This window comes from Pyrgilauda ruficollis, unplaced genomic scaffold (genome assembly GCF_017590135.1).
Source record: "Pyrgilauda ruficollis isolate IOZ18807 unplaced genomic scaffold, ASM1759013v1 scaffold6, whole genome shotgun sequence".
Taxonomy (NCBI): domain Eukaryota; kingdom Metazoa; phylum Chordata; class Aves; order Passeriformes; family Passeridae; genus Pyrgilauda; species Pyrgilauda ruficollis.
Genome location: NW_024527710.1, coordinates 14,895,040 through 14,917,197, shown reverse-complemented (window position 1 = coordinate 14,917,197; position 22,158 = coordinate 14,895,040). Strand labels below are relative to the sequence as shown.

Here is a 22,158-nt window from a genome sequence, read left to right as displayed (position 1 = left end):
TGTTGACAAGTTCTACAACTCGAGGCAAATGGTTTAGGGTGTCTTGTTGAGCTGACAGGTTACATAGCAGTAGATGGGACAGTTATCTGCTGCTTCTGTGCCAGAGAAAATAATAAAAGCAAGTAATAAATTGCTTGCTTTTCTGGCAAGGGATGAGAAGTAATAAATTTGGTTAGATTTATATGAGAGATTATATGAGTGGACTTGTTCCTCAACGCCAGTCAAGCCAATTGGAAGATGGTTTTTCTCAGGAAAAGGAATATGTGCTTTTCTATGCCCTCAGCTGGTTATCTGGTGAAAAGATGGGAACCAGTCTGAACTGCTTTCTGAAAAAAATGTGCACAGGAAATTTGCAGAACATATGAAAGAGATGAAAATTGAATGTTGCAGATGTCCAGGGCGTGATAAGATTTCATGCCTGGAACTGTGTAAAACATTCTTCTGATCTGTGAACCTGGAAGAGATGTATTTTGTTTGCAGCATTGTTGGCTGTACATGCCAAGGAGACTTTTCAAGACAGTGAATAATATCTGTGGGTTTTTTTCTGGGATTTTGGGAGGGCCCAGGGTTTGTTTGGTTGATGGCTTTGAGGTTTCTGTGGGGATTTTTTTTTTGGTGGCTTGGTTTGTTTGGGTGTTGGATTTTTTCAGTGTCTTGATCTGAAACAGATTATAAACATAAATGAGAGCTGACCCTCAGAGACCACAGACTTCCTTCTGGCTGTGTTTCTGAGTGTATTTGCACTCTGAAATTTTGTGCTGATTTAAAACAGGAGGGATGATAGAGTGGTGATGTTCATAAAGCCTCTAGAATTACCTGAGCCATCTTTACTAAGAAACACCAGAACAGTAGTAGTACAATTATATTTCAGAAGGTGTGACTAATAGGTAAGCCATCTGTAGAATGTTTTGTGGGATACTGTGAATTGAAAATCCATAACCAAAAAGAATTTGGGCTTCTAAGAAGCACCAAGTGAACCAGAATATGACATTCCATGTACTTCATCCATTCCCTTAACATGTAAACTGCAGTGAGAATAAAATGCTTTGATTCAGAATAAACATCTGTAGTTACCATGTAGCTGCTATTTTTGAGCTTTATTGAGTATATGAGATTTCTCTTACTGACTACAGTTATGTGTAAGTGTATTAATTGCTCCATTTGTAGTGGATTTTTTTTTCTGTTATGCTTTCAAGCTTCAGCAGGTAAAGAACACTAAGAGGGGTGGTAGTTTACATCTGCTTATTTATTTATTTATTTATTAATTTATTATTTATTGTAGGTGCTGAGCTCCAAGCTGATGCCAACTGCAGATGATGAAATGGCAAGAAACTGTGCCAAGTCTTTCTGTGAAAATTTCCTCAGAGCAGGAGGTTTGAGGTTAGATTTCAAAACCTTGACTCAATTTGTAGCACTTCATTTAGTTAGCAGTTGTGTGTGGTTTCCTATTTCCACACTGTAGCACACTAATAACCCTGTCAGCTTCTTTTTCTGAGAAAAAAATCCACCCAAGGCTGTTTCACCACTGTCCAGTAGCTATCATATTTAAGAGAGTACATGTTGTTAAACCTCAAAATCAAGTTAGGCACAAATAAGCTTGTGAAATGTAGCTTGTACTAAAGTAGTTGATACTTGGATAGTTTGTGACATTTAAGTGTTTCAATTCAAATTTGCAAGTGTGTACCTTGCACTCTACTCTGTGTAGACCCCAGTGGACATTTTAAACAAAGTCTAGGCCATGCAGTGGGAACCAAATTAAATTTGTAATTACAGTCTTGAAAATTCAGACTCTTCAGATAAGAGTTGAGGCACAGTGTGAGTGGTTTGGAAGACCTGACAATACTGATTGTGTGAGCTTTCTCAAGTATTCTTTGCTCTTGTATCCAGTTCTATCCATGACACTCCTCTGCCCAAGAGATCTTGAAGCATTTTCCAGCAGGAGCAGAAAGCTTCCATCTGTAGATATAAAAGGAGAAAATGAGGGTGTTGGCCTCCAAAGAAGTCAGTTTGAACTGGGACTCAGCTGAAGGATAGGAGGAAGGAAAGATAGACATAAATTAATTGAAACATTTCCAAATTGAGTCTGTCGTATTGATTTGTTTTTAAGTTTGGTGGTGAATGTGATGCAGAGAGATTCCATCCCATCAGAGGTGGACTATGAAACAAGACAAGGAGTCTATTCCATCTGCCTGCAGCTTGCAAGGTATGTAATTGCTTCTCATTAGAGAAAGTGTTGCTTCCTTGGCTTTTGGCATGCAGCTTTTAACATTTAAGATTAATTGGTACTTTGAGTTCTGTTTCATTCACTCTGTGAGCATTCAAATACAAGCCTGATGTTTTTACTCTATGAATGCAGGTTCTTCCTGCTTGGGCAGACAATGCCCATGATGTTTTTTTCTCTGTGAATGCAGGTTCTTGCTGCTTGGGCAGACAGTGCCCATGATGTTTTTACTCTGCATGCAGGTTCTTGCTGCTTGGGCAGACAGTGCCCATGATGTTTTTACTCTTTGAATGCAGGTTCTTGCTGGTTGGGCAGACAGTGCCCATGATGTTTTTACTCTGCATGCAGGTTCTTGCTGGTTGGGCAGACAGTGCCCATGATGTTTTTACTCTGCATGCAGGTTCTTGCTGGTTGGGCAGACAATGCCCACTCTGCTGGATGAGGATTTCATCAAGGATGGGGTGGAAGCTCTGTCCTCGCGGCCCTTCCGCAACGTGAGCCGGCAGGCGAGCAGGCAGATGTCCATCTGTGGCACTCCTGAGAAGTCCTCCTACCGCCAGCTCTCCGTGTCTGACAGATCCTCCATCAGGGTAGAAGAAATCATCCCAGCTGCAAGAGTTGCCATACAAGTAAGGAAGTGTTGGATGGTTCTGATGTAGCAGTGTCATCTCCAATGACAGCTGTATAACTCTTGGGATTTTTAATCAGTCTTTTATGCAGGTTTTTGCCCTGGCTCCACTTTAAAGCCTCTGAAAACTGATCTTGACTATCAGTATTCTCATAAATTATTTTGGCACTACAGAGGGAAGCAGTACCCCCAAAAGTGCTTACAAGAAATAGATGTACACGGAAGTCTTACTGTGATTTATCTTCAGTCACACTTAACTCTTAAGATCTTACTGTTGTTAATTTTCTGTGAATTGAAAGGAGAAGGTTCCTGCTTCAACTTGTGGCTTTATAATCCATGATACTTTGAATTAGAAAGAATTGGACATGCTTTTTCCAAATAGCTCATTAAAAATTAAATTTGCTTGATGGTATTGTGGAGAAAAAGGGAATTTTTTATTTTCAGTACCTTAAAAAAATGTTTGAAAACCCAATGAGTGCAGTTGAAAGAAACTTCATAGTTAATGTGACAAGTATGCTGTGTTAGGTTTTTTGGGCAGTGCTTCCCAAATGGATTGAACAATTGAAATCAGCATGCTTGCCTCCAGATAGGTGGCAAGGGTATCTATCCTCACAGAGAATTAAAAAATTGATTACTTCTCCTAAGACAGCAATACCAATCTCTCAGTAGGAACAAAGAGACTCTTGAATCCTTGAACCTGTATAGAGAAGAAAGTGGAAAACAAATGTAAATGTCAATTTGACACGATCCAGAAGATCCATTCCTCTCATCCCTGTGGTTAACAAGGATTGTTGAATATCACAGAAGTGACTGCTGTTTCTTGTTCCTCCAGACCATGGAGGTGAACGATTTCACCTCCACAGTGGCTTGTTTCATGCGCCTCTCGTGGGCTGCTGCTGCAGGACGCCTGGACCTCGTGGGAAGTAGTCAGCCCATCAAAGAGAGCAACACTCTCTTCCCTGCTGGGATTAGAAACAGACTTAGCAGCTCAGGTGGGTTAACTGTGTCCCTAAACCAGTCTAAAAGCATTTAGTTTAATTTTAACTGAGCACTTTGAAGCTGAATTCATTGGATATTCATCCTCTTGGGCCTCCCCCAGCTTGGGACATTATACAACTAAATTACAAAAAAAATCTAAGCAAATTTATGTACATTCATCAGGCATTCAGAGAAGTTTTTAAATTGCAGAGAACTGACCAAAAGCTGAAAACACTTGAGTAAAATTGAATGAATTACAGCACTTGTTCTTTTATTTTTAATGCAGGAAGTAACTGCAGTTCAGGAAGCGAAGGGGAGCCCACGGCGCTGCACGCTGGGATCTGTGTGAGGCAGCAGTCTGTGTCCACCAAAGATGCTCTCATTGCTGGGGAAGCCTTGTCTCTCTTAGTAACCTGCCTTCAGCTACGTAGTCAGCAGCTAGGTATGGGAAAAAATTGGATTATTCACTGTTTGGAGTATAAGCCAGGTGGGAAAAGGCTTTTGGATACAGTCAAGTGAAAGAAAAAAAAAAAAAAAAGAGAAACTTGTAACTGAGATAGCTCAAGCTAAAAACACAACATTTCATTAAAAATTACAGGGATTTTTTTTCTCCAGGACTGAAACAAGGCATGTAGTGCTATGCTTTGGTGAAGTGTTTTGGGAAAGCTGACTTACTGCCAGAATATAAATATTTGCGCTGCCTTTGAAGTCTGTAATTCTGTAAGTGCTGCTGTTTGCACAGCTCCTGTTCAGTATTTGAGTCTTTGTGTACAGGAAGTGTAAACACTGGTGGTGCAGGAAGGCAAGGAAAATGCTGTTGTATCATGGTGACAGCCTCTGCTAAGGGAAGGAGATCAGGAAATAGCCTTTACTACTTTTCTGTATTGGTGCCCTCTAGGTCCTGTGGTATTTTAATGCAAGACTCTAACTGACTTATTTTAAAATATTATTTTTAATACAATAGCCTGGTACTCTTATGTTCCAGGATCTTTTTACAATTTGCCTTGTGTTGCTGATTTCATCATTGATATTCTGCTTGGATCACCAAGTGCTGAGGTGAGGGGTCTTCCTCTGAAAGTTTTCTAAATGGTCCTTCTGAAATGTGCATGTTTTGATAATTTCATATGGTCTGAACATAAAATTGTTTATTGGAAGTATTCCAACAGATTAGTATTTGAATAAATAACCTTTGTATAATTGTTAGTAATTCCAGTATCTGGTGATGGGTTGATAGAAAATGCTGTAGTATTACATTTTCTAGGCTTGTTTCATCCATGAGATACACAGAACTGTGCTGTGATTAGTCTAAAGAAAATAGTCTTATTTTGGTCACACAAATTCTGTAAAACTAGTACTTTAGGGAAGGTTTCAAGTAACTTTGATTTGGGTAAAATTTGATGGATACTTCTGAAATTTTGAAAATTTATTCCAAGTGTCAGAACCCTCCTAAAATTAATTCTCTTGGATATTCTAAAATCTATTGACTTTTATGCTTACTTCATTTCATCATGTGTCATCTGTTTATTTTGCATGAAGTCATTGCATCTCACCCCTTTATCTGTATTTATAATTTGTGTTTATCAGAGGTTTTCACTCGGGGATGAACAGGGTTTGTTACATTCCTAGAAACCCTGGCCGGTGGGTGCAGAGCTCATAGCCTGGTTTGTGCCATAGCAATGTCCATTTTTTCTGTTAGATTTCTAACTTAACAGGAGTGTGGGGATTTTTTGCAACCTTTGAGTAACTGCTGGTGTTTGACAAATGACCCTGTTGCAGATCCGTCGTGTTGCCTGTGACCAGCTGTACACCCTTAGCCAGACAGACACGTCAGCTCACCCAGATGTACAAAAGCCAAACCAGTTCCTCCTGAGCGTTGTTCTTGGGGCCCAGCTGCCTCTTTGGTCACCAACCAGCATCATGAGAGGAATCAACCAGAGGTAAGGCACATGCGTGTTTATTGAGGAAGAAAATCTGACGCATTTTGAAACAAGCAGCACTGTGGAAGCTCTAGGAAAAAGAGATTAGCACTTGGCAAGTGTTGGAGGTAGACATCCTGCAATTTCTAGAGGAGTAACTGAGAAGTTAAAGCGTGTTCTTGTTTTATTGTCAACTGATAACTAAATAGAATTGCTATGAGGTGAGGGTAGAAATGAAGATTAAATATGATTCCTAACATTCAGAAGTAGCTGTTGGGAAGGAATGTTTTTTTTTAAAGCTGCAGCATGCAGAAGCACACCTACATGGTTATGCTGCTTTGGGTTAAATGGACAGAGCACACAGACTTTAAAGACAGCTGGTTAGAGAAAATTTGATTTTAAGTAAACTTTTCTTCTATTTATATCTGTTTCAGACTTTTGTCTCAGTGTACAGAATATTTTGACCTGAGATGTCAATTACTGGATGACCTGACATGTAAGTATGTGCAGACAGCTGATTCCTTCATTCTGCTGGCACCTTCCAAGCTGTAGAAAAGATGTAGAATTGCCTGCAGAAGGGGGTTACTACACCTTGAGCTCTGAGGGACCTGCCAGTGTGCTGACTGTCCTGTCCTAGTGCCTGCCATGGTCTGTTCTTGGCATTGGGTAGCTGCAGGGCAGCTCATTCCTTCTGGAAAGTGAACTGAGCTCCCTGGTGGAAGGTTTGATACACATGGGGGCAAAACTAGACCATTACCTAACGGTTTGAAATTCTTTGTATTTATATTCTGCATTTCCAAAGCTGCTAATTTTTACTGTATTCCTTTTTTTATTTTCTTTGCAGCATCAGAAATGGAGCAGCTGAAGATAAGCCCAGCTGCCATGTTAGAAGATGAGATCACTTGGCTGGACAATTTTGAGCCCAACCGCACGGCCGAGTGTGAGACCAGTGAGGCTGATAACATCCTCTTAGCAGGACACCTGAGGCTCATCAAGACTCTCCTTTCACTGTGTGGGGCAGAGAAGGAAATGGTTGGTGAGTATTCCTCTTGGAATTGACTAGACTGCAGTGAATTCTGCATTAACACGTGACTAGACAGTTGTGTGAAGACATCAGTAGAAGTGATACAGAGCTATGAGGACTGGTTTTAGCAGTGGCTTTAATATTTGATAAAACATTTGTTGATGTGGTGCTGTGAAGTGGTTTTGTTGTTATCAAACACCTTTTTGGCATTTGCAGTGATAATGTAAGTATTTAACAGTAGATTCCTGTGTTTCAGGTTCATCTTTGATTAAGCCATTGTTGGATGATTTCCTGTTCCGAGCATCCAGGATTATTCTGAACAGCCATTCCCCAGCAGGCAGTGCTGCAATCAGTCAGCAAGACTTCCACCCAAAGTAAAATCTCTCTTTTTTTTTAATGTTGAGTTTTGTCTTCAATGTCATGAATGCAAATGTTAGTATTAAATCCTACAGACAGACAGTAGGATACCAGTGGTGGAGCATTTCTCCAGTTTTCTACACTTCCTACATAAATGCTCAGATAGCATTTTATACATTTTTGTGTGATCCAATATGCTTGCATTTCTGTACTTCAAAGTCTGTGCTTTGTTAGATCAGTTATGAACTTCAGGCACAACTGAGTGCTGATTTCATAAGTCCAAAGAATATTCCTTTAGTTTGTTACTGCTTGGGAAGTTGGCTAAATTGGAGCATGAGCAGGAAATTAACTTCCCAAGCTCCTTGTAAAAGAGAATCTCAGAAGTTCCACTACTTTCTTTTTCCCTTCTCCCTACCTATTTTGTCAAAAAACTGACACCAAGAAAGTCTCCTTGCACCTGATGAAGCTGATATAGCCCAGAATAAATCAACTGGGGAGAAGAGTGGGCTTTTTTCTTCCTGTCACAGCTGTTATGGCCATACAATATCTGAAGGGGTGGGTGTAAATTAGCTCATGTGGATTTCTGAGCTAATGCAGCTGAATGAATGGAACTTGATCACCTTGGTGTTTGGCTCCAGCTTTGCTCCATTGCAGTTCATTCCAAGCATGCTCTTCTGTTTGCCTAAAGTAAATCAAGCCTTTGTCTTTCAGAAGATGCTGTACTGAATGACTACTGAAAAGAGCTGGGTTGGGAGGGTTTTTGGTCTAGCTCAGGTCTAAGCTCATCTCTTGTAGCAAGGATGTTGTCTGGTATAGCTCTTCCCAAGTTTCCCTCCCTGTAAAAAAATCATTTTGTCTCCATCACTGTTACATGATGGAGAGTGTCTGTTTGTCCTCAGACATGCTACCAATTCTGTGTTCTTTTAAAGCACCTCCTTTTCCTTGCTACTGAATGTTAGCAAGTGTATCCATGTCAGTAAAGGAGGCTGGTTGAAGGAGTATTTCTCTTGCTACTCTTCTCATTGAATTCTTCCCCATTCTCCTACCCCAAAAAAGAAAAAAACAGATAGCACTCTGCAGTCCCTCAGGAGTGTTTAATCACTCAAAGTGTTCTTTAGAACATTAATTGTTGCCTGTTCCGAGTAATACAGCTTTCTGGAATTAGAAATAATTGAGTCATCTAGCCAGTAGATCTCAGCTGTGGTTTCCTTTCCAGGTGCAGCACAGCAGACAGCAGATTAGCTGCTTATGAGGTGCTGGTAATGCTGGCTGATAGTTCACCCTCCAATCTCCAGCTTATTACAAAGGAGCTGCTTTCCATGCACCACCAGTGTGACCCTGCGCTCACCAAGGAGTTTGATGTAAGCAAGAAGCTTTTTTTTATTTGTGTTAGCATGGTTTGGAGTGCTGGGCATGGTTTACTTTGTTGCTTCATTCATGAGATTTCCACGGTCTTCAGTTTAAAATGCCACAATGCAGCTGAGGGGAAATGCAGATACATTTGATCTTCCTCAGAAGCAGTGTGTCTTGTGTGTCTGTGTCTCTTATTATCTGAGTAAGAAAGAATATCACAAATTGTATTTATTATTACATTTTAGGCCATTTTCAACAGTGTTGTGCCACGTGTTAAATATGACTGCATACAGTGGTCTTGCAGTTTTTCAGAATTTATATTCCTAGTTCTCCATTAAATTGTTCTTAACAGCTCACCTACAAGGGGGAGTGGTTTTAAACTGAAGGAGGGTCCTTTTAGGTTACATATCAGGAATAAATTCTTTCCTGTGAGGGTGGGAAGGTCCTGGCACAGGCTGCCCAGAGAAGCTGTGGCTGCCCCATCCCTGGAAGTGCCCAAGGCCAGGCTGGACGAGGCTTGGAGCAACCTGGGATGGTGGAAGGTGTCCCTGCCCATGGCAGGGGGTGGAGCTGGGTTAAGGTCCCTTCCAACTCAAACCATTCTGTGATTCTACAATACAAAGGTGCTTATAAAAGCTATATAATATTGTTGGAGTCTCATGTTTTTTATAAGTTATTGGGACCAAAAAACGAGTTTGTCATTCTAGTACCTTCCGCCTGTGGACAGTCGCTCCATTTCTGGATTTGTGGGACTGAAGAATGGTGGTGCTACTTGTTACATGAATGCTGTTTTCCAGCAGCTGTACATGCAGCCTGGTCTCCCAGAGGTAATTAGTTCAGCATCCAATAAAATCTTCTTTTTGGAATGACTTTCACTTGAACCACTTCATCTTAGCACCATTTGTAAATAAATTGTAAAATGAAAAGTCAACTGTGTGTGTATAAATATGCACAATAAATACATAAATTTTAAGTTGTAGTGCTGTGGGCCATGACAGCTTATCGTAATGATTTTTCCAAAAAACAATTTAATAAGGGTATTTGTTTCCTTCCAGGCCTTACTTTCCATTGATGATGATACTGACAATCCTGATGACAGTGTCTTCTATCAAGTTCAATCTCTTTTTGGTCATTTGATGGAAAGCAAGCTACAATATTATGTACCTGAGAACTTTTGGAAGGTATTGCATCTTTTTGTTTAGATTCTACAGCTTTTCTGCTTAAAAAGTAATTATTTATTCAGCCTTTTTCAATTGCAGAATTTATAAAGTAAGCTCTAATTAAAAAAAAAAAAAGCTAAAATATATTTATATTCTTAGTGATATGTACATATGAAACAATAACCTTTTAACGTATGTTTATAATTTATATAGATTTTCAAGATGTGGAATAAGGAACTTTATGTTAGAGAGCAACAGGATGCTTATGAGTTCTTCACCAGTCTTATAGATCAAATGGATGAGTACCTCAAGGTAAAAACCTCAGAAATTTCTTTTCTGGTTCCGTTTTTCTGTTTTGCTTTGATCTTTAGAAAAGAAGACAGAGAGCCTTTTAGCTTATTTTATAATTGCACAGTATTCAGGAGTTTAAAATTCCTGCTGATTTCTTGGTCTTCCACTCTGCAATATATCCAACTGATGTCTAACTTTACATCTCCAACAGAAAATAGGAAGAGACCAAATATTTAAGAATACTTTTCAAGGAATCTTCTCTGATCAGAAGATCTGCAAGGACTGTCCTCACAGGTAATGTCACATTCATTGCATCAGTTACCAAGTTATGTGCTCCCAGAACTAGTAAAATATGTAGGTCAAAGTAGCACTAGAAGGTAGATAAATGCCCCTGTGAGCATCACAGCTTTGATAGCTGTGGGGCAAATGCAATATTCTTTCCTAAACATCTGTCTTGTTCCTACCAGTTGGGTAAATCCTAATCTGTTTTTTTCTTCTTGAATTTAGGTATGAGCGTGAGGAAGCCTTCATGGCTCTCAACCTTGGTGTGACTTCATGTCAAAGCCTGGAAATATCACTGGATCAGTTTGTTAGAGGAGAGGTTCTGGAAGGAAGCAATGCATACTACTGTGAAAAGTGCAAAGAAAAGGTATTGATTCTTCATTTTTGTGAAAGAAGATTCATGTGCAGTTTGATGTTTTCTAAGCATTACATGGTCTTGGAAACCATGCTTAGATGCTGCTCACTCTTGCTACATTGAAGGCAAGAGGTTCAATGCCCCTAACTCATGTTCTGAACAAAAAATTTAGAGGGATGGCAGGATGGGAAAGTTTTGTGTAACATATTGAGACGTATCCCAGTCATCCTGTGAACACCCTGCTTCCCATGGCTGGATTTTCACTGTGAATCTCTAGAAGGATGCTGCAGATGGCCTGGGGTATCAGATAGAGGTGATATTCTTGTTTCTTTTCAAGAGAACTACAGTGAAGCGCACCTGCATTAAGGTCTTACCCAGCCTGCTGGTGATTCACCTGATGAGATTTGGCTTTGACTGGGAGAGTGGCCGTTCTATTAAATACGATGAACAAATAAGGGTAAGAAAACTTTGCTTTGTGGTGCCTTCCCCAGATACTTTGTGTAGTGGACTCTGGTTCTTCCTATTCATTTTTCATCCTTTTCCCCACATTTTGATGCAAGGATTTTGAGTATCTGGTACACTTACAACATATGGAAGTGCTACAGAAAATAAATGTTTTTCCTTAGAGATTTCCTTGTTTGCAACATTCTCGGGGTCCTTTCAGAAAGCAAGGCGGAAAACCTCCTTAAAGAGAGTTTATTGTTTAACATCTGTGTAACAAGCATAAGAAGTTGAAGTTCCATATTTTCCTTTGGTGTTCCCAATGTGGGAAGTATTGATACCATTCTGATAAAATTATCAGAAGCATGTACACACTGCAGTGGCTTGATTAATCCAAAATATCTCTTCAAACAGTTTCCCTGGATGCTGAACATGGAACCTTACACTGTGTCAGGGATGGCTCGTCAGGACTCATCCTCAGAAGTGGGGGAAAATGGCAGGAACACAGACCAGGGAGGAGGAGGCTCCCCAAGGAAGAAGGTTGCCCCTACAGAAAACTACGAGCTCGTTGGTGTGATTGTGCACAGTGGCCAGGCTCATGCGGGGCACTACTACTCCTTCATCAAGGACAGGAGGTAACGGGCAAGAAGGTTCGTGGGGGAGGTTTGAGAGCTGCCTAAAGGCTTCTTGTTCTGGGAAGGTGCATGGAGCCATCCAGAGCTCTTCTGGAACCACTCTTCCCTTTCTCATCACCTGCCATGAGGCAATGACACAGTGATATAGGACATCACAGAATAAAATTCTCATTAGTTCTTATGTACCTTGTATTGCAGTTTGAGGGCTTCCTGACTTGCTTCTCATAGTTTTAATCAAGGTTATTTTTTAAAATGCAACTTTGACATCAATTGAACTAAGCTCTCTTCTTACTGTCAAAACAAATGTGAGTTCAGGCTTGTCACTTCCAGGCTGTTCAGGGTGGTTTGTTTTTTTTACTGAGACAATCAACTAATTTTGTTTCTGTTGTGTTTCTGTTCTGTTTTGATCACAGAGGATGTGGAAAAGGAAAGTGGTATAAATTTAATGACACCGTTGTTGAAGAATTTGATTTGACTGATGAAACCCTGGAATATGAATGTTTTGGTGGAGAGTATAGACCTAAAGTCTATGATCAATGTAAGCAGAAGTACAGACTGATTTACAGTACCTTCATATTTCATACTGATTTCAGTAGCAGCAGAGCTTAGTCCATTATAGGTACTTTGAGTTACTTGGACTAATGCTCCTTCAGAAGCATTTTTTCCCTAAAGGCTTCCCTTTGCTGAAGGACAGAACAGCTTGTGTATGGTTTAATATGAATTGAGCCATATTCACCGTCATGCAGCACTTTGTTGACTCAACAGTAGAGATTGAAAAGCAAAATGGCACCTTGTTAATATAATTTTAAAAAAACCCAACCAAACATAAAACAGCCCTTATTTTAGGCTAGTGAGAATGACTTCATGGAACACTGTGTGGCATCATATTGTTGAACTTTCCAATGCTTTAAGGAATTTATTCCAAGCACATTTCCAACATTCACCTGTTTCATAACTCAGACACTTTTACTCACTGACACAGACTGATGTTTTGATCTGACAAATTTATACTGCTGCAGTTCATATTACTTGTACCCTCAGTTTTGCTTCTATATAGGAGTGGGAAAGGTACTAAACCTTCAAGGGCCTTCATGAGCTGCCTTTTGTCCCCACAGCAAATCCCTACCCCGACGTGCGCCGGCGCTACTGGAACGCCTACATGCTGTTCTACCAGAGAGTGTCTGACCAGAACTCCCCTGTCCTGCCAAAGAAAAGCAGAGTCAGCGTCGTGCGTCAGGAAGCTGAGGACCTCTCCTTGTAAGTTCCTTTTGTATCCATAATGGTTTCTCTCATATTGATGTCTAGACCTCTCTCTGTTGGAATACCAGGCTCTTTATTGCTCCAAGGTCAGGGCGAATAAAACTCGCTGGTTTTGAAGTCTCACTCTGATGTTTATTATCCTTATCTGTTACAAACTCAGGAGATGTGAGCTCTTTCTAAGTGGATAAAGTGAGCTAAAATGGTGTCAATTCAAGGCTATTTAAGTCCCAATTATCTAATAAACAGTTGACATCTATATTTGTTGTGCCCGAAACCCGCAACGTGGACCCAATTAGAGAAAACCACCCAGATTCATGAAGATCCAACATTCACCTGTTTCATAACTCAGACACTTTTACTCACTGACACAGACTGATGTTTTGATCTGACAAATTTATACTGCTGCAGTTCATATTACTTGTACCCTCAGTTTTGCTTCTATATAGGAGTGGGAAAGGTACTAAACCTTCAAGGGCCTTCATGAGCTGCCTTTTGTCCCCACAGCAAATCCCTACCCCGACGTGCGCCGGCGCTACTGGAACGCCTACATGCTGTTCTACCAGAGAGTGTCCGACCAGAACTCCCCTGTCCTGCCAAAGAAAAGCAGAGTCAGCGTCGTGCGTCAGGAAGCTGAGGACCTCTCCTTGTAAGTTCCTCTTGTATCCATAATGGTTTCTCTCATATTGATGTCTAGACCTCTCTCTGTTGGAATACCAGGCTCTTTATTGCTCCAAGGTCAGGGCGAATAAAACTCGCTGGGTTTGAAGTCTCACTCTGACGTTTATTATCCTTATCTGTTAAAAACTCAGGAGATGTGAGCTCTAAGTGGATAAGGTGAGCTAAAATGGTGTCAATTCAAGGCTATTTAAGTCCCAATTATCTAATAAACAGTTGACATCTATATTTGTTGTGCCCAAAACCCGCAACATCTTTCACCCAATTAGAGAAAACCACCCAGATTCATGAAAAAGAAGGAAGAAGAAGGTGCAAAAAAGACAACTAACCCACACCCAAAATACTCCATCTTGGCTCCCATATATCACCACATACTAAAATCCCAAATCTAAGTTTTTTCACCCTGTGAGATCACACAATACTATCCAAACTACACACACACTGTTTCTGTGCTATCACTCAATTTTTGAAGCCTTTTCCAAGGTCTCAGGTCAAACGAGGTGTTTACTTGAAGGCTGGCACCCTTAAATTTGGAAAGCTCTAAGTTTTCAGCCATCAGAATTCCAGCATCTCTCCACAACTAAGAATTGAGTAATTACTGTCCAGCAAAGCAATGTATTGACCCTTCTGTTGTTTTGGGTTGGTTTTTAAGCTGCTTGTTTATTACCATTATTGCAGCAAGTTCGAGCTGACTGACAACCTCGAGAAATATTCAGGCTGTCTTCAAAATTGCCATAAGATCACTCTGGCTGCAATGGTATTTTATACCTAAACTATAGATTTGTTGTAGGATTTCTTTATTCACCTTCAGCTTGTTTATATTTCAGATCTGCTCCCTCTTCACCAGAAATTTCACCCCAGTCATCACCTCGACCCCACAGGCCCAACAGTGACCGTCTGTCCATCTTGACCAAGCTGGTTCGAAAAGGAGAAAAAAAGGGGCTCTTTGTAGAGAAAATGCCTGTGAGGATATATCAGGTAAAGCCCACTGAAAAGTGGCAACTAAATTCTGCTCATGTGAAATTTGAGCACATAATGAGAGAAACATGGTAACTTTTAAAGGTTATCTCGAAGTAATTCCCTTGTAGGAAAACCAAAAAGCAGTTCTGGATTCTGACATAAAGTTACTAACAAGCTCTTTAGTGATGCTTGTTTTAAGTTTCACAAACTTTTGTGAGTACCTTCTCACAAAATTGGCCCATCAATTCTTTGCTTTGAAGAAACTGCAGGCAGCAGAATCAAACATGAGATCTGGCAGCCATCAACATGCAGGCAGGGAGAGACAACAGCAGAGAAGGTGCTTCATTTGGAGTACACGCCAGGAGCAGTGGAGATGATGGCAAATTACAGTGATCCTCAGGTTCTTGAGCTCACAGGAGTGTAGAAAGAGGAGGAGCAGTGAAGAGAGCCTCACACACACAGGGAGAATAAACTCTGCAGGCTGTGCCTGGCCCTCCACATGGGCTGTTTCAGGGCATTAACAGCCACTTTGGGCATTCTTGTGTCTGGGATTGTGTTATTAAAATGAACAGAGCTTGGCTCAAATTTATTGAGAGTCTTTCAGCAAAATCTCATTTGAAAAAAGAAGGGTTTGGCATTTAAACACCTTATTGTGGCTGCAGCTTGTAATTACACCAGGACTCCTTGCTCTCTGCATCTAAATTTGTTAGGCAAGCCTTTCTGGTTTGAGGGGTGTTCTCTTGGCTTGTTTATTAAAAACAAGCAAAAAATAGAACTCATCTGCAATTCTTCCTTTTCTCCCTTAATGGCCAAATTATTAAGTCCCTCATCTGCTGTTTTGTAATATCTTTGAAAGAAAATCACTGGTTTTGTACCAGATCTTCTAAATCTCTTGTGTGTATTTTTCCTTCTGCTGAAGTAGTGATTCTAAAGGAAACAGAGTAAGTTTGACACTGATTTTTAAACACCACACATTTACATAAAAGATGAAGTTTTAGTTAGAGAAGTATATTTTGACAGCATTTTTATTTTTTTGCCTTTTTTTACTTTTATAGATGGTGAGAGATGAAAACTTGAAATTTATGAAGAACAGAGATGTATACAGTAGTGACTACTTCAGTTTTGTTCTGTCATTAGCCTCCCTGAATGCTGTAAGTGCCTGGCTTTTAATCTTAGAGTGTTCAAATTATGTTGGGTAAAATGGCCACAAAAGCTATTTGGGTCAAACCAGGAAAACTGGAAGAGTTGACATGATTTTGCTTTTCCAGACAAGCTGTTCCTTGCCTCCAGTAGTTTTGGATAATGATGATAACACCTGCCTCAAAGCAAACTCCAGCCTCCTTTTCTAGTACTGGGAGAAACATCATTTTGCCCCAGTAAAATTTATTTAATAATCCATACCTTTTATCATGATGCAAACTGAGCCTCTAGAGGGACAGAAATCCCTCTCCATATGGAAGGTCCAGAAGTTGGTGTTAGTTACTTCAAAGTTGATAGAGTTTAATTGGTAATAGTTTCTTAATTAATATTTTCTAAATCAAGTCATAAACAAACAGCATTTATTAAATTTTTGAAATCCACAGATCTAGTTGGCCTTACAGCAAGTTTGCTCCTGTTTTAGCATATTTATTAAGTAGCAAAGTCAGCCCTGGAAACTGACTTAGCACAGAAAAATGCTGTGGTTTGTTGTTTCCAAGTGAAGCAAATAACTTGAATAGAACATGTTGATGTGTTTAAGAGACAGCCTGTGTGCTGCAGGTATCCTTTTGCTCTGGAGTAAATTTGATATTTCTTTCAGACTAAGGTAAAGCATCCCTATTATCCCTGCATGGCAAAGGTGAGCTTACAGCTGGCAGTCCAGTTCCTCTTCCAAACCTATCTCCGAACCAAGAAGAAACTCAGGTAAGGCAAACAAGAAACATGGCTTAGTTTTGGGAGGTGTTTTTTTCCTCCTGGATTACTGATAGTTGTCCCTGTTTTGTTGAAGGGCTGATACAGAAGAATGGATTGCCACCATAGATGCACTGCTCTCCAAAAGCATTGATGCTTGTCAGTGGTTGGTGGAGTATTTTGTTGGGCCAGAGGGCCGGGAGCTTGTAAAGTAAGTCCTGGTAATTCTGTCTGAGGTGTTTTGTGTCTCAAGTGTGAATAAAGCTTCCTCATAACATGATCTGGCCTGTACTGATGTATTCCCAAAGAGCTGACTGTGCACATTCTTTAAACAGACACTTGAGATATTTACTTCGAGTTTGATTTTTAGTATTTTCTCTGTGCAGCTTTCTGAGAATGTTGAAAATCAAATTAGGTAGTGCAGTGTGCATGGAGGAGGATGCAGGTGATGAATTCAGTGAAGGGACTTGGAATGTGTTTAAGTTTGTGTGGTCAGCCCTACAAGTGGTGGGAAAGGAGAGCATGGTGAAAGTGTTGGGGGTAAGGTAAGTTAAATACTTACCTGACAAGGATCACAGATGAACTGGAAAGATTTTCTTCTTGCCAAGCTAAGGATCAGCTAATAGGTGCTTTGAAAACAAATTATTGGAGATCTGACATGCTGAAAGAAGTGTAAAGAAAATGTTATCTTTTCATTTGCATTGAAAAACAACATCTTATGAGAGCTTTTTTTTTTATTTAAATGAATACATATATTAATAGGGATATTATAGGCCTTACTACAAGCAGGAAATATGTAAATGTAAGTTAAATCTTACCCACAGAAGTACAGTACAAAATGTATCTGCACTGTTAAAATAACAAACACTAAACACCACATTTAATCACAGCAGCTGTGTGTACATGTTGAGTCCAGTTCTCTTTGCAGCTTCACCTTTTCTCTTCCAGGACTTTCCTCCTGGAATGCAGTGTGAGGGAGGTGCGAGTTGCTGTGGCCACTATCCTTGAAAAAACCCTCGACAGTGCCTTGCTTTATCAGGAGAAGGTCAGTGAGTGTCACCTGCCCCCCAGACATGCCCTTGCCTGGCTCTCCCGGGTGCCTCTTGCTCTGTTTGCAGAGCTCTGTGAGCTGATCCTGCCTGTAGCTCTTCATTTATGGAATAGGTTAATGCTCATCTCTTCCTGCCCAGGAGGTGTTTGAAACACTTTGGGTTTTTAAGCAGTAGACAGCTCTTTACATTCAATTTTCTTTTTTTCCACAGTTAAAAACTCTACATCAGTTACTGGAGGTGCTACTTGCTCTACTGGATAAAGATGTACCTGAAAACTGTAAAAACTGTGCTCAGTACTTTTTGCTATTCAATAACTTTGTACAGAAGGTAAGAAAACATTGTTTTCTCATGGCTATTTAAATTTTAAAAGACATTAATAATGCAGCTAGTGATCTTTATTCATAGAAGGGTTTGCAGCACAGTGAAATTCAAAACTTTTATTAGGAGTAATCGAGTTTATTTTGTTTTGTTTTTTAAATAAATGGCTTTGAATAATGGATTAGGATAAAATCACAAAAGTATACCAGTGGAAGATGTCATTTCCAGCATCTGAATTTTGGTTGTCTGTTTTGAAGGCTTATCTGTGGTTGTTCTTAAAAAAAAAAATATATATATATATATGTATATATATAAAAAAATCAAGCATTCAGGATTTCTATTCCGTGGGGAGCAGAATAACTGACTGAATTTACTATTTCTGTTTCTCTATTCTTTTTGCCTTCTTGTTTTCTTGTAAGACATTTGTTGTGCATCTGCTGATTCTGCTCTGGTTTGTGTCATGTGCTGTGTACAATGAGACAGCTCTTTAGCAGTTTCTTATTGATGTGTGTTGGGATATTATGGGGGTTTCAGAGTGGAAAATGCAGGTTTTAGCCTGTGCATTTTACTTTTGTTCTCTTGAGCACTAATTCTTCACCTGCACAGGAAGGTCATTTGTTGTTTTTGTCTTCACAGCAGGGAATAAGGGCTAGCAGTCTTCTCCTCAGACACTCTGCCCTGAGGCACATGGTCAACTTTCTCCTTGGCCCCAACCGGCAGAGCAATCAGGTACAGGCCATCCCCACGTTTTTTGTGATGTTTAAATTATGAATAAATACTTTTCATGTGGTAGAATAAACAAATCCTTCAATTATTCTGTAAACCTCGTGCAAGTGTGAGCCCACCCATGTGTAGTTAGCATGGAAATAACTGTTTTGGCAGAAGTGAGCATGATGGTTTTGATAATAATAAAATTTTTACTCACTCCAAAGTATTAGACCATGGTGGTGGGCTGTAAGAACATTATTTTGGCTTAAGAAAGTCGATTAAATAAACCAAAGGTAATTAAATCTGTCTTTGACTCAAGCAGAACCGCAGGTGGAGTTCAGCACAGGCCCGTGAGTTTGGATATCTTCACAACACTGTAGCACTACTTGTCTTGCACTCTGACGTCTCCTCACAAAGAAATGTTGGTAAGAATTGTGGTTTTGTCTCTTGGTGCCTTGGCATTTCAGTTACATTGATTGGGAGTAACTTAATATTAGTGAGGAAAATACAGTGATTTTGAATTTAAGGCAGAAATGGTTAATACAAGTTTGAATACTTCTGGTTTTGCTGTAAATGTATTGAGTGGCAAACAGATAGTATGTTGGGGGGATGGAAATCTTGTTACTAACAGTTTTCTTCCCTTCCCCACCTGCCTAAAAGGTATTTCCCCATGTGAGTAAATTGAGCTGTGTTGTTGGCTGAACAGACTCACAGGCAGTATTTTGTTTAGACTTGTGCTGTCTTTTGCTACTCAAAAGGGGAGTATATAGACTAAGCTACTGAATAACAAACAAACACTCACCTAGTTACCTCTTACAGGAGGTGGAAATATCCAAATAAAGTTAATAAAAGAATGAGTAAAATCTTTAGTTTCCTGAAGGAGGAATATGACATTGTCTTTTTAAAGAATAACTCAATTTCTGTCTGAGGTTGAAAGCAGTCAAAAATCAGAAGGTAACAGGAGAATTATAAATATTCTGGATATGATGAATGTACAAGAGGGATTAAAACTAAAGCTCAAAGCACTGATAGTCTGGACCTTTTGCTTTGACCTTCCTGCAGTTCTTTTGTCTGCTGTCACTAAAATAAGTGACACTTGAGTGTGCAAGAGATTTGTTACTTGGAGTGGTAGCACACGAGATATAAACTAGTTGAGATGAGTGTCCTGAGGGATTTCATGGTGCCAAATGAGCAGCAGTGTCTTCAAGGTGTGTTAGAACAAACTAATCTATGAGTGGATTGTTTTTGTATTTGCTGTTATAGCTCCTGGTCTCTTTAAGCAGCGTCCACCTCTCAGCATCACCGCTTCAGGGCCACTTCTGGCACTCCATGAAGAAGTGGAAGCCTTGCTATTCCTGTCTGAGGGAAAGCCCTACTTAATGGAGGTATCTGTTCTAAATTCTGCCCTGCTTGAACCTAAAAACTTACCTGATGTATTCCTTTGACAAATCATTTCATGAAAAACACTGAATATCCAACACCAGTGCCTATTTTGGGCCTAAACAAGAAAGCACCTTTAGTTTCTTGTCCTCTTCATATTCTAGTGTATCCCTAAGCTTTGGGGCCTGGTTTTATGCACATTTTGGAAGGCCCTATGCAGCTTTTTACCATGTCAAATTCAGGTGCTACTTTGAGTGGATCTGACTTAATGGATGATGCTTGACCCTTGGAGGTGAGCATCAGGAGCTGAAAAAGTGCTGTGAGAGCAGGGGTTCAGCCCCCTGGGCCACGCAGGCACTGGAGAAAAGAGCTGCATCCTTCCTGGGGAGGACAAACATTGTGTTACAGACTTATTTTCTGAAGGCAGCTGTGAGTGAAGGGTGTGCTGTGCCCACAGGTGATGCACGCGCTGCGGGAGCTGACGGGGTCGCTGTCGGTGCTCATGGAGATGGTGGTGTACTGCTGCTTCTGCAACGAGCACTTCTCCTTCACTGTGCTGCACTTCATCAAGGTACACACAAAGCCAGGACAAGCCTGTCCCAGAAGTGTTTCTGCCAGGCTTTGGTCATCCTGTGTCTTGTGCGTTATAACAGCACCTCAGAACAATCACTGCGGTTTGTTGGATTTGGAGGGGCTGTTGGGGTTTAGATTTTCTTAGGCCTTCAGTGTTTAAATTAATAAATTTTCAAAAATCTGTAAAGCTGTCTTGAAATTCTTTGCTTAACCAGCCTATTTTGCCATCTAAGTAACTTTTTCTTACACACAGACTCAACTGGAAACTGCTCCGCCTCATGAACTGAAAAACATATTCCAGTTACTTCATGAGATCCTGGTAGGTGAAGGGTAAAACTTGTACAGGATGGATTTTGTGTTGATGTGTAACAAAAAAAAGTTGGGACTGCATTGGTAATTTCAACATCCACACATATTTTACTCCTCCAGTTTGAAGTTTTATTACTTCCTAAATTTCTGTCTTCCTAATCCAGTGACACATGAAACTTCAGTCTGACTTGTTTTGCCTGTGGGAGTGGGTAAAACCATTCCATAGAATAGATACAGCATCACACACAACTCACCTAAGTTGATATGTTTCTTTCCTGACAGGTTATTGAAGACCCATTACAAGTAGAGCGCATCAAATTTGCCTTTGAAACTGAAAATGGATTAATAGGCAAGTAAGCCAGTGGGTGAACACTCCTGTCTCCTACTGACCCTCATGGTGGTGGTGGTGGTTCACTCCATCTCCTGGTTCCTAATCCTCCTAAACTTCTCAGGGAAAAAAAACTTGACACATTTGATTTAGCCACTGTCACTCCACAATGCTCTAAGAAAATCCAAAATAAGCACTGGAATGTTATAGTGACAGCAAACTAGAAAGGAATTGAACTGGGAAAGAATGCTAACTTATTTAAATTAGGGGCAGATCAGAATGTATGTGTAATGTGGGGGGAGAAAAGTACCTTTGATTACCATAATAGAGGAACTGTTTGAATCCTGTAACCTTAAAATTAATTTTTATTTCCTCCGTATCTCAAGAAGCTGCCGGTCTTTTTGTTTTGTCAGCATCCTAATTACCATAACAAGAAACTGGTTCAGCCCAGCAGGATGCTTGCCCTGCTGAGTGCAGCAGAGCCCCACAGTGGGACAAGTGGCTCCCCCCTGTTGCTGCTCATACAAAGTCTTGTCCCTCCATTAGATACAAAGCTTTACTGAAGTTACTGAACCATTCAAAAGCAACAGAAAAAAAAAAAAAAAACCACAGAAGTAATAAGATAGAGCTTATATAAAGAAATAACTTACTTTATGTGGAGAAGCAGCTTGGGTGTGTAAATGAAATGTGGGGTTACACAGAGAGCCCCTCGGATGGGTTAGTGCAGCTTGAGCAGCTCTTTCGTGGCTGTTTGGGTGAGGAGCTGCTTCAGATTGTGGCTTTCACCTTCAGTCATTTTGGGTTCTGATTTAGTGGGAAGGAGTATTTAGCTTTGTTCTTCTTTTCTCTCACCAGTGCTCCCCTCTTTAGTAGTTTCCATGTGGGGCTGATGGCAGAGAAGGAAATATGCAGCAGTGTAAGAGAATAGCTAAGTGATTATTTTAATTTCTGGATAAATTGGTCCCAGTTGGACCAACTCTGTGCTGTAACTTGGGCAATACATGACCTTTTTTGCTCTGCAGAGGAGAAGTGCAAGTGTTCAATTGGATTTTTATGTTGAAGGC

General features: G+C 40.2%; 1 protein-coding gene across 6 annotated transcripts in view; it reads left to right on the top strand.

Moving 5' to 3' along the window:
* The window catches only part of USP24 (ubiquitin specific peptidase 24), a 62,441-nt gene that overhangs the window by 34,646 nt on the left and 5,637 nt on the right, over positions 1-22,158 (top strand). For 3 of the 6 annotated variants that reach the window (XM_041482980.1, XM_041482983.1, XM_041482984.1), the window contains exons 31-62: positions 1,283-1,380; positions 2,108-2,203; positions 2,622-2,850; positions 3,682-3,841; positions 4,114-4,269; positions 4,813-4,883; positions 5,604-5,764; positions 6,178-6,239; positions 6,588-6,779; positions 7,024-7,141; positions 8,341-8,485; positions 9,185-9,304; positions 9,533-9,658; positions 9,851-9,949; positions 10,140-10,222; positions 10,436-10,577; positions 10,903-11,022; positions 11,421-11,641; positions 12,055-12,179; positions 12,757-12,898; positions 14,404-14,554; positions 15,592-15,687; positions 16,335-16,438; positions 16,524-16,637; positions 17,375-17,471; positions 17,689-17,805; positions 18,433-18,525; positions 18,824-18,929; positions 19,768-19,889; positions 20,342-20,455; positions 20,711-20,776; positions 21,049-21,115. In XM_041482980.1, coding sequence (XP_041338914.1) covers positions 1,283-1,380; positions 2,108-2,203; positions 2,622-2,850; positions 3,682-3,841; positions 4,114-4,269; positions 4,813-4,883; positions 5,604-5,764; positions 6,178-6,239; positions 6,588-6,779; positions 7,024-7,141; positions 8,341-8,485; positions 9,185-9,304; positions 9,533-9,658; positions 9,851-9,949; positions 10,140-10,222; positions 10,436-10,577; positions 10,903-11,022; positions 11,421-11,641; positions 12,055-12,179; positions 12,757-12,898; positions 14,404-14,554; positions 15,592-15,687; positions 16,335-16,438; positions 16,524-16,637; positions 17,375-17,471; positions 17,689-17,805; positions 18,433-18,525; positions 18,824-18,929; positions 19,768-19,889; positions 20,342-20,455; positions 20,711-20,776; positions 21,049-21,115 — 3,913 coding nt within the window. Of the gene's footprint in view, positions 1-1,282; positions 1,381-2,107; positions 2,204-2,621; positions 2,851-3,681; positions 3,842-4,113; positions 4,270-4,812; positions 4,884-5,603; positions 5,765-6,177; positions 6,240-6,587; positions 6,780-7,023; positions 7,142-8,340; positions 8,486-9,184; positions 9,305-9,532; positions 9,659-9,850; positions 9,950-10,139; positions 10,223-10,435; positions 10,578-10,902; positions 11,023-11,420; positions 11,642-12,054; positions 12,180-12,756; positions 12,899-13,405; positions 13,548-14,403; positions 14,555-15,591; positions 15,688-16,334; positions 16,439-16,523; positions 16,638-17,374; positions 17,472-17,688; positions 17,806-18,432; positions 18,526-18,823; positions 18,930-19,767; positions 19,890-20,341; positions 20,456-20,710; positions 20,777-21,048; positions 21,120-22,158 lie in introns of all 6 variants that reach the window. The other 3 variants (XR_005956419.1, XM_041482981.1, XM_041482982.1) reach the window with 3 other exon arrangements.